Genomic DNA, 11,587 nt, shown 5'->3' on the forward strand with positions numbered 1-11,587 from the left:
TTGTTGGAGATTGGAAATTTGTATCGAATTGCCTGTTCGATAGTAATCTCGCTTTCATTTTCCAATATTACTCCTACTCTACCAGAGCTGTTATTCGACAAACCGTCGACGTGGAGTTTCCACAACTCGGGAGCTTCGCTTCCTAGGGTCAACTTAGTGGCGAATTCCGCCATGGCTTGAGCCTTGATATCATTTCTGGGATCAAACCGGATTTTATACTTAGTTAGTTCCACCGACCAAGAGAGCATCCGTCATGCCAGGTTTGGCTTTCTGAAGTACTTGCTTAACGGCTTGGTCTATTTGGACCGTGATAAGGTGGCTCTAGAAGCATTGTCGGAGACAATGGGACGCCGTGAATAAGGGGTAGGCAAGATTTTCAAGCCAGGAGTAACGCATTTTCAGTATTCTGGAAACTTTGCTTATAAAGTATATTGGTCATTGTGTTTTCTATTCATCTTCTCACATCAACGATGTTGCTAACGTCTCTTCCGTTATGGAGAAGTAAAGGTATAATGCTTCTCTCATTTTATGCTTTGAGATTAAGTGAGGTTTTATTAATACCTTTTTCAAGTGTTGGAAGGCCTCTTTGCATTCGGGTTTCCATTAGAAATTTATACCTTTTTTCATAAGTTTGAAGAAGGGAAGCGCCTTCTAAGCTGAGGCGCCGAGGAAGCAGGAGAAGGTGGCTAGTCGTCTGGTCAACCTTTGGATGGTCCTGACATTCGCTGGGCTGTTCTTTTTTAGGATAGCCCGACATTTTTCTATGTTGGACTCCACTCCTCATTGTGTGATCATGAAGCCCAATAATTTCTCCGCCTCCATCCCGAATGTGCACTTTGCCGGGTTGAGCCGCATCTGATGTTTCTCCAGAGTTCCAAGTTTGAGTCTAAGGTCATCAATAAGCTCTTCACCCGTTTCTATTTTGGCTAGCATGTCGTCTATGTAGACCTCCGTCTTTGTTCCTAAAAGGTTTTTGAAGATATTTGTGTCTAGTCTTTGGTACGTGGCACCCACGTTCTTTAGTCCGGACGGCATAACTGTATAACAGTATGTTCCCTCGGGGGTTATGAATGTCATTTTTTTCTCATCTGGCTTGTGCATGGGTATCTGGTTGTACTCTAAGTATGCATCCATTAAATTGAGGCTCTGGTGTTCGGAGGCGGCATCCACCAGGCCATCGATGTTGGGTTGGGGAAAGGCGTCTTTTGGACAAGCTTTGTTCAAGTTTGTGTAATCAATGCACATTTGCAACTTTCCGTTTGCTTTTCTTAGCATCACGACATTTGCCAGCCATGTCACATAGGATAGTTCCCGGATAAAGCTAGCTTCGAGTAGGCTCTTGACTTATTTTTTTTATTTCGTTTGCTCGGTCTGAGGAGATTTTCCTTCTTCTCTGGGCTACTGGCTTAGTTTTGGGGTCTATGGCTAGTTTATGAGACATCAGGTCTGGATTTATTCCTAGCATATCAGTAGGAGTAAAGGCGAACAAATCTCTATGCTCCTTTAGTAATTCCATAAGTTCCCCTATTAGGTCGTAGGGAAGATTCTTGTTTATGAAGGTGAACTCATCCTTGGTTGTCCTATTTGTAGTTTATCCATGTCTCTTTCTGGCTTTGGTCAGGTTTGGTCGTCTTATCAAGCGTCTAGGTCAGCTAGGAAAATTCATGCCGCGTCACAAGCTCATTTCTAGATATCTAGGCTTGTGTTGTTGCACTCTACCGCGACCTCCCTGTCGCCAAGTATGATTTCTACGATGTCATCATCTTCTTGGAACTTGATGATAAAGAATTTGGTGAATATGGTGGCAGAGTGATCGTTGATTGTCTTCCTCCCCATAATGATATTATAAGTCGTGGAGTCCTTTAGAACCACAAACTCGGAGACCCTACTCGACTATCTGGTGGTAGATTTCGATGACCAGGGCCGGCAGAGGGTATAGTTCGTGAATTTTCCCACTCTAGGTGGCGGACTGGGGGCGGTGGTTTCAAGATGTTCTTTTGGGGCTTCTTTGGGCATCGACTTATTCCGTGAGGCCGTGTGCCGACTTATTCCGTGAGGTCGTGTGCCTGTGGTGCCGTTTATTGGCTGCCACGACTTGGCTCACTTCTTCGTTGTTTATGTATTCCCTTGCTACATTTTGAATCTCCTACATAGTCTAATCCAATTTGGTTGTGAGGTGCTTCCGAAAATCTTCGTTCATCAGCCCGTTAGTCAGGCACAAATCGGCCACTGAGTTTGTTAGCCCATCAACTTCCAAGAACTCATTGTTGAACCTATCAAGGTATTTTCTTGTGGGTTTGTCCGGTAGTTAGGTGATTCTGAGCTGGTTGATTGGGTGTTTTACCTTTGTGATCTATGTGGTAAACTGCGCCATAAATTTTTTAGAGATATCGTCAAAACAGGATATCGAGCTATTCGAAAGGGCGTTAAATCACTTGATGGTTGGGCCAGCCAGTGTCACCGAAAAGGCTTTACACCGAACTGCATGGGCTATTCCCTCTAAGTTCATCCTTGCCTCGAAGGCCATTAAGTGCTCTTGAAGATCTTTAGTGCTATCGTACTTTATGTCAATTGGTTTGTCAAAACCTTTTAGTAGCTTGACCTTTAGGACTCTTTTCACTGAATGGAGTAGCCCCTATTATCACGTGTTCACTTCTTTGGTGTCTCCTTTCATCATCATCACAGTGGCGTTCGATTTATGATATCTGCTGCAGTTACGGCGCCTACTGTGATGTCGGTTTAGCGACCTCTCGTTCCTTTGCTCTCGTCGCAACATGGTCCGGGAGACCGCTTCGCTCGTGTGCTCCTATTGATACTATTCTTTAGAGGTGACCCAGTCTTCTAGGGTCTGCATCTGATGATGGAGCTCCTGAATTATCTGGTTCGCATGTTCTCCCAAGCCATCGATTATTATGCCTTTGCCAGATCGGCGATCATCTCCTCACAGCTGTTGCCTGCTGTGGGTTGGCTGGGCATGGACGACACTGGTTACCTTCCCATGAGTTGAGGGATAGTCGTCCTTCTGTGGTTCATGCGCTGGGGGTGGGAGAGTTGGTAGGTTTGGTTCGTGGTGGTGATTTGAAAGTCGCTCTTCATGTTCATCCTTCATGCTACCAAGGTTTTGCAAGTCTCCACGGACAACGCCAATGTATAAGACTTCGCCGGTACGGGTTGATAAAAGGATCAGGGACTCGCTAGTCTTGGTAATGATGCGATCGGACCTTTGGAGCGACGGGAGTGGTACTTGCAAAGATACTTCACACTCAAGTTAAAATGGGTCTAAGAGGTAAGGGATTAGATGTGTGTTTGTGTGTGTGTGTGACGTACCTAGGGGAGCTCTAGCCTTCCCTTTATATTTTATCTTATTATCTTGTCTTTTTCAGTTAGCTAAGATAAGAAGAATGCTCCCACACTCTTGGAATATAGTGCCCGCCACACTCTTGGAATATAGTGTTCGACACACTCGTGGGATATATTGCCTAGCACGCTTTACAACAGAGAAAAAATGATGCAACAAAACAAAGCAGAACATACATTCACACTTCACATTCATAATCATTGTCTTCATAATCACTTTCAATCATTCTTCTTCCTCATTTCGTACCCAGAGCAAGTGGACAACGCCACTGCATCTTCCCCAATCTCATATATCTCAATCAATCTCATCATATCTCATTCAAAGTTCATAATTAACTCAGTTTTCTTTATTCTTCTTTCTCATAGCCAATCTCATCATCAAACACCTCTCAACTCAACCACATTTCATTATTATTATCATTATCTTCATTATTTACTTCTTATTCAACATTACCAATGCCTTATTAATTTAGATAACACTTCGCGAAACCCTCCCAAGTATCTCCTCAAATTATTTAACAGACTCATTACGATTCTAATACTTAAAGACTCACTAACGGACTTTAAACAAATGTAAAAGAGGTTTCGAAAGATAGAGGACTAACGAAACATTCAAAACCTCATTTTTGGCTTAAACAACGGGGGCTTGCGTCGTATGTGTACTCTCGCATACACGAGTTTTCAAAATTGGCCGCGTACACAGGCCTTGCCCCGCGTACGCGAGATTACAAAACAATGAGCATAGCTTGCGTCGTGCGTGCAAGTCGCGTACGCGACACTCCATTTTGCTCCAAAAACTGTTAAATCATTAAAATTAGTTTTATACACTTAACTTCCAACGTTCATAACTTTCTCTACAAAACTCCGGTTTTCACAAACTTTAAATTGTTTTGAAGCTCTTGAGATTATCTTTAATTTGAAACAAATTTCATTCAAATCCAAAACTTGGGAGTCATGTTATGATCCACCGAAATTCGTTAAAAATCCATTTTTACCAAAAGAGTTCAAAACCTCTATTTTCCAAACTCTCATTTTTAAAACCAAAGTTCACACCTTAAAACAACTTCAAATACACTTAAAGGAATTACCTAACCATTTTATTCCTTCTACAATCTCTCAATACTCAATTTTATCAATTTTTTTCCACAATTAATAGCTAACAACAACATAATTCATTAATAATTCATAGCACCACATCTCCAAATTCATTGCTCAAACTCATAATTCTCATCATCAAACACATTCTGCATCACAACCTCACCAACCATCATCAAGACTCATATCACATCATTATTATCAACTTTTTTCGTATATATATATATATATATATATATATATATATATACACATTAACTCCATCATACATATCATGCATCAACTTTATATATACACTTCACCCACACAACTCATCACACTCATAGGTACATATAATCCATCAAGTTCAACAACTCAACACATTCAAGCTTATTCTATGGTAATCTAACCTAAGTTTTCACGCAACATTATATATTAACTACGAGAAACCGAAACCATACCATGGTCGATTCCTCCCCAATGTCAAAGCACCTAACATCAAGCTTCCAAGACTCCAAATCAATTCCAACAAGCTCTAATTTGCCAATTCAACACCGAATTCAACACAATTCAATCTATTTTCATGAAATTCACCAAATTAACTAGGGTTCACATAATTGAATAACCGCAAGGGTTTAGAGTTTCCTTACCTTACCCGCAGATTAATTAGACAAACCCTTATACTTATCCACCACTAGAGTACCCTTAAACCATCAAAATTACAAAATCTCTCAATACCAAGAATTCAAATCACGAAACTGAAAAGGAAAGAAATGGACACAAAATCAGAATTTCTTTACCAAATTGTTGAGTGTGTTTTATAGAGAATTCCGAGACGAACACGTGACTGTTGACGGCTCCTCAATTGGAGGGCTATAAGGATGATTTGGACTTGGAAACTGGGTGATCGTTAGATTGTTGAGGCTCCAAATACTAGATCCAGAACAATATATATCCTAACCAAATAAGCACATATCTAAAGTATTATGAAAATAGAGATACATCTAAGTTTTTAATGTGATTATTGGTCTTCTCTTTCATTTGTTTTAAATAAAAAAATTATATTTCTCCTCTAAATAAATCAAAACAGAATACTCACACATTTAAATAGAAAAAAATATGAAAAAATATGCGAAAAGTTGTAATGGGGTTATTCTTTTCTTTTCATTTTTTTTTTTTTTTGATGTGGTAGCTGAAGAAATTCACGAATAAACGGAAATAAAAATTTAAAAAAATGTGAAGACAAACATGTGACAAGGAAAAAATGTGAAGATGATGAAAAAGGAAAAAAAAAATTAAAACGATGACGAATAAGTGAAAAAAAAGAACAGAGAATGAAATACAATATAATGATGAAGGTTGGGAGTTAGAAGAAAGTTCAAATTGTTGACATGAAAAAGAAACATAAAAAACAAATACAATTTGATTAGCATATGCTTCCATTTTAGGCACTTTTAGGCCTGTACAGTGTACTTGACTGAAAGTCAACTTGATTAAAAACTGAACAGTCATGAATTTTTGTCCTTATACTCACATCTCTGCCAATGACTCAAAGTAATTGACTTTGCTACATACTGTGTGGGTCCACACTCACAAAATTCACCAATGCATGTCCATTAAACATTCTTAACAATGCTCCTCAAATGATGTTTATTCCTAGAATTTGTTTGATCATAGTCATATCCCTTTCCATTGTAACCATATTTCATTTGTAGATAATAATACTGGGTTCTTGGAGGTTGAAACTGGAATTGTGAAAGGCTTTCAAGGACTCCATTTCCCTTGACCCAAATGAAACACTTGCAGATTGGATTGAAATCCACCCTCATTGCAACTGATCTAGCATTCAATGTGACCCTTCTTCAAGCCTTCATGTTCTTGATACTTTAAATTCATTTACTGGTCATATTTCTTATCAGTTAAGTCATTGCACTCAACTCACTCAGCTTAGTCTCTTTGAGAATTCTCTCTCAAGTCCAATCCCTCCAGAGTTAGAAAACTTGAAAAGATTGCAGTGTTTGGATTAGGAACTAACTTCTTGAATGGAACCCTTCCTGAGAGCATATTCAACATCATTTGAGTTGTATGAAAATCACTTGACTGGAAGTATTTTCCTTGAATCAGGTGAAATTCTTCCAGACACATTGATGTGCTTCATAATTTGAAATTTCTAATCTTGAACTACAACCATTACATGGATCCATCCCTCCTAGCATTATCAATTGTATTATTCCTTAGGGCTTTTTTAGGATGGCTAATCTTACTTTTAAACCTGGCATTCAAAACAATATCAGTTGAGATAACGGATTCTATGTCATATCCTGATATGTTTTTATACTTGGACCTCCATGATAACAAGCTTCATGGTTCATTCCAAGAAGCATTGGGAAGCTTAATAAGCTTGTGATGTTGGATCTCTCTCACAACCACCTCAGAGGATCAATTCCTAGTGATGTCATTCATTGCACACTTCAAACACAAGCAGATGTATCTCAACCTTTCTTACAACAACTTTGCTGGAAGTGTTTCAAAGAAGTTGGGCATGTTGGAAATGGTACAGGCCATTGATATTTCAAACAATTATCTTTGAGGTGTCAATCCCAAGAGAATTGCCAAGTGCAGAAATCTGTTCAATCTTGATTTTTCCAGAAACAAGATTTCAGGTTTGATTTCGGTAGGTTTTAGTCACATGGACTTGCTTGAAAACTTGAACCTTTTAAGAAACCATATAGATGGCCAAATCCCTGAAACACAATTCCTTATAAGGTTTTAGTCTTGGCACAACTTGAGCATCTCACATCCATAAATCTTTCTTAGAATAACTTGAAGGGAACACAATTTCCTCATAGCTTTGCCAATCTCTCCAAGCAAATGTAACTTGAAGGCCCTAAGGCTGAGCCAACGAATGGAACATTTTCACATATCAATGCATCTAATATGAAGAGAAATCAAAATCTTTGTGGAGCAAAATTATTAAGGCCATGCAGAGAAGGTAATAATCATGTTCTATCCAAGAAGAGCACAGCTACTAGTGCTTGTGACTTTGATTCTCAATCGAGACAACAAACTTTGCAATTATAAGCAAAAGGAGAGTAGTGAGAATCAAGAACCAGATTGCATGTCAGTATTGGCTCTCAAAAGATTCAGTCACTAGCTTATTTAGAACGGACATCATCATTGGCAATAGTAGTTTGAGGACAGTTTACAAGGGCCAACTTGAACAAGGCCAGATTGTAGCTATCAAAAGATTGGATTTGCATCAATTCTATGCAAACACTAATAAGATCTTCAAAACAAAAGCCAACACCTTGAGCCAGCTGATAACAATATTATCTTGCTAATTCAAAATGAAGGCTACCTTTGTATTTGTTTATTCAGATGATGGAAAATGCTTCATCATTGTTTCATTTTATAAGTATCTGCATTGGTTTGCTAATATATTTTCTTATGGGAGGAGCTAAATGGACGAGATTCTTTGAGTCTCAAAAGTTCTATTTCCAACAGATCTGGAAACTTTAGTTTTGTACATGGTTTCTTGGCACCAACAAGGGGATGTACAAAAACACCTCAACTAGTCAAGCTTTTAATCATCAGTAGTCTATACAATTTTGCTTACCCAACTTAACCATTTTAGAATATAATATTTATTCCCGATTTCCATGTATGTTAGTATGTAACTTGTGTGCATTAGGAGTATAGAATGAGCACACTTAATACTGACTCTTCTCAAATAGCATTGAAGAGACATTTTCTCAATTTGCAACCATCCAAAAATGAAGCAAGCAAGACAATAGTCTATTATTTTCATGATTGGCCTTTTATTATGTTAGCATATTTTCCGTCTCATACTCATGACTTCTCTTTCAGTGTCTTCCACTTAATAATTAAATACACATCACTCTCTAAAGATTGTCTACACCAAAACCAATTCCTCCTACTCTTCTATACTACTCTTCTATACTGAAAACTGCAGTATTCCATTCCAACCATATATTTGCATAAAAAACAATCCCAAAACCGTGATTGTGACACCCTAATATGCTTTTCATGTTCACTCCCCATAAATTTTGGATCAAGTATGTCATGCCACCTTTTCAATTCATAAAAGTAATGTATACAATTCTTTACTTCAAATTGGGTCAAAAATGTAATTTCAAAATTTTCATATCATAAAAGCTATCTTTAAGATCAAATTGGGTCAAGTACATCTTATCACCTTCTTATATCATAAAAGCAACCTATACCATCCTTATTTTAAATTGGGTCTAAGTATTATATATCAATCTTTAACTATGATTACCATCATTAATCCTTCTCTTTTATCCTTCTCTTTTTCAAGGAGTAAAACGTTTTTATTTAATATGTTCAGCAGATGAACAATGCGAAAAATCATGACCAAAGCATATTAGTCAAACCATATTTTTCTACAGTCAAGCTGTTAAAAAAATCATGGGTCAAAATCAAACACTGCACCAACTTCAAGATACCTTTAGTATTGGGTCTTCAAGAAGCTAAATTGGATAGACAACATGCATCAATCTCTAAAGATTGTTTACACCACAGGAATTCCTGAGTCCTCTATACTGCAGTTTGCAGTATTCCATTCACAATCATAGATTTGCATAAAAAATAGCCCTTAAATCCCGTGTCATTGTAACACCCTAACATGCTTGCCATATTCAAGCCCACGTAATCTGTTCCCAGTGCCAGCATAAATTCAGTATATCATATCATAACATTATAAACTTTAGGGTCAAGTATAGATATCACCATCCTCTCAAACAAAAAAAGTTAATACCATTTATTTTAGGGTCAAGTATAGATATCACCATCCTCTCGAACAAAAGAAGCTAACACCACTTATTTCAGATTCTAAGGTCAACATATTTCCATCTTTTCCGATTATAAAAGCCACACATGTCATCCAACGGACAATTTCAATTTTTGGGCCAAGTAGATCATGTCCCCTTTTTTCTCATATCATCCTTTATTTTAAATTGGGTCCAAGTATATCTTATCTCGATCTTTTCAAGATCATAAAAGCCATGTTTACCATCATTCGTCATAAAAGCAAACGTATATCACTCTTTTTTCAAATTGGGTCCAATTATATCGTATCTCGATCTTTTCAAGATCATAAAAGCCACGTTGTACCATCATTCATCCTCCTCTTTTATCCGGGCTTGGAACGGGCTTGGAACCGGCTATGTAAAAATTTTTGCAACAAAGTTTTACATAGGCAGAGTTATGAATGCCTTGCATACCAGGTTTCATAACATTCCAAACATTTGGGTGTATTAACATTTCTTTTAACATGTTCAAAAGAGTCATGCATATAATCGCAGAGTTCTACCATGCCATCAGATCAACTAATTTGTTTATCCCACGAATGACTTTAGTCACATTAATATCCAACATTTTTTTTAATAGTTACATGCTCACCCCACAATTCTTTTCAAATTCAAATGTTAAAACATTTTTTTTTTCGAATGAAAAATACAAGAACTTTTTAAAAGATATGCAGAGGAATTATTTATGTAGTTAGAAGATATGCTCATGAAGTGATCATCAAAAGAATAGCTTACCCATAATTCTTAGCGAAGACTGAAATCACACTTGCTGAAAGCTGTGCTTTGATCACCAACCTTAAAACACAAATGCCAAGAAGTAACATGTTGCAGTAGTAGTGATAAAGCTATACCAAATATGATTAAAACAGTGGTTAGCCCAACATATATAAACAAGTTCAACAAATGATGCACAATAATATTTCCATTTTGCAAAGCCCTAATTATAAATCAGTAAATTCACATCGCAACTACAGCATTTTAAAAATATAAACAGATCCTTTGGCAATCAATAATACCAAAAATACTTTTTGCGTTGTTTGCCTAATGGCACAAGAGTAGTAGATTCCACTTCCACCTGTTCATGGATAGCATGTCAGACAAAAAAGATGAAACAAAATTAGCATCTTGACAATCAGTAATCCACTTAATACTTAGTGCAATGAAAAACATGTCAATAACACAACTAACGAACTACTAAAATTGAGGATAGTGACTCTACTAAAATTGACAATGTAGGTGTAAGGCTTGACCACCCCAAGGCCCCAACTTCCATTCAGTACACAAGAGTTCTTTAACCCGGAGACCTCCTATTTTTTTTTTCTTTTGTATCTAAATTTTAAAACATTTATAATAATACTATTGCTTAATTTCAAAACACCAAAGCTTCAACTTGTCTTGTAACAATAAAAAAGCAAAATCGAAGAAACTCTAAAATAGAAACTTCTTGATTCTTGAAGAATTGCCATTAACTAACTAATAATGCAGCGGAAAAGTTTCGTTTTTTTTTTTTTCAAAAAAAATTTCCATTATTACTTGCAAGAAAAAGAACAAAAGAAAGATACCCTCTTCATCCTCCTTCTCGTTGATGATAAGGCTTGCCTTCTTCAAAGATGAGAAGGCTTGTAGGTAAAAATATAACTATCAACGCATCGATGGGGACTCATCAACAGCACTATTCTACTTATGAAAACACACCAACATTTTTCTTTCCAAAACAGTTATGAACTTGTACAATTGTGAAAGGAAACAAAATAGAAAAGGGAGAGAAATATAGAGAGATGAATGAAGAATAATTCGCCTTGAAATCCTTAATTCTTGAGGCATTGCCATTAACTAACTAATAATGTAGCGAAAAAGTTTTTTTTTTTTTCAAGAAAATCCATTATAACGTGCAAGGAAAAGAAAAAGAACAAAAGAAAGATACCCTCTTCATGATACTTCATCCTCCTTCTCGTTGATGATAAGACTTGGATTCTTCGAAAAATGAGAGGCTTGTAGGTAAAAATATAACCGTCGACGCATCGAAGGGGATCCATCAACAGCAGCAGCTTCTTTCCCACCATTATTCTGCTTCTGAAAACACACCAACATCTTTTGTTTCCAAAACAGTTACGAACTGTTACAATTGTGAAAGTAAAACAAGACAGAAAAGGGAAAGGAAGATAGAGTGATGAATGAAGAATAAAGAATAATTCGCCTCGAAATCCTTGAGGAAGCGAGAGAACCTATGCATCGCGAAAGACCAAGAACCAATGGCATCACGAAATGTAAAGAGAGAAAAAAGAACCCTAATGGCAATGCTCTTG

The 11,587-nt window shown here is 37.1% G+C and overlaps 1 protein-coding gene and 1 pseudogene across 1 annotated transcript; one reads left to right on the forward strand and one right to left on the reverse strand.

Moving 5' to 3' along the window:
- Positions 1 to 5,249: 5,249 nt before the first annotated feature.
- Positions 5,250 to 11,356, reverse strand: LOC110268281 (uncharacterized). Its single transcript, XM_021114218.2, has 4 exons — positions 11,206 to 11,356; positions 10,298 to 10,356; positions 10,017 to 10,126; positions 5,250 to 5,364 (listed from the first exon to the last, which is right to left on the reverse strand). The coding sequence occupies exons 1-4, from the start codon at positions 11,342 to 11,344 to the stop codon at positions 5,250 to 5,252; spliced, it is 423 nt and encodes a 140-aa protein (XP_020969877.1). The 5' UTR covers positions 11,345 to 11,356.
- LOC148579119 (uncharacterized) lies at positions 6,626 to 7,772 on the forward strand (annotated as a pseudogene).
- Positions 11,357 to 11,587: the final 231 nt, after the last annotated feature.

Source organism: Arachis ipaensis, chromosome B10 (assembly GCF_059453495.1).
Source record: "Arachis ipaensis isolate K30076 ecotype BB chromosome B10, ASM5945349v1, whole genome shotgun sequence".
Taxonomy (NCBI): Eukaryota; Viridiplantae; Streptophyta; class Magnoliopsida; order Fabales; family Fabaceae; genus Arachis; species Arachis ipaensis.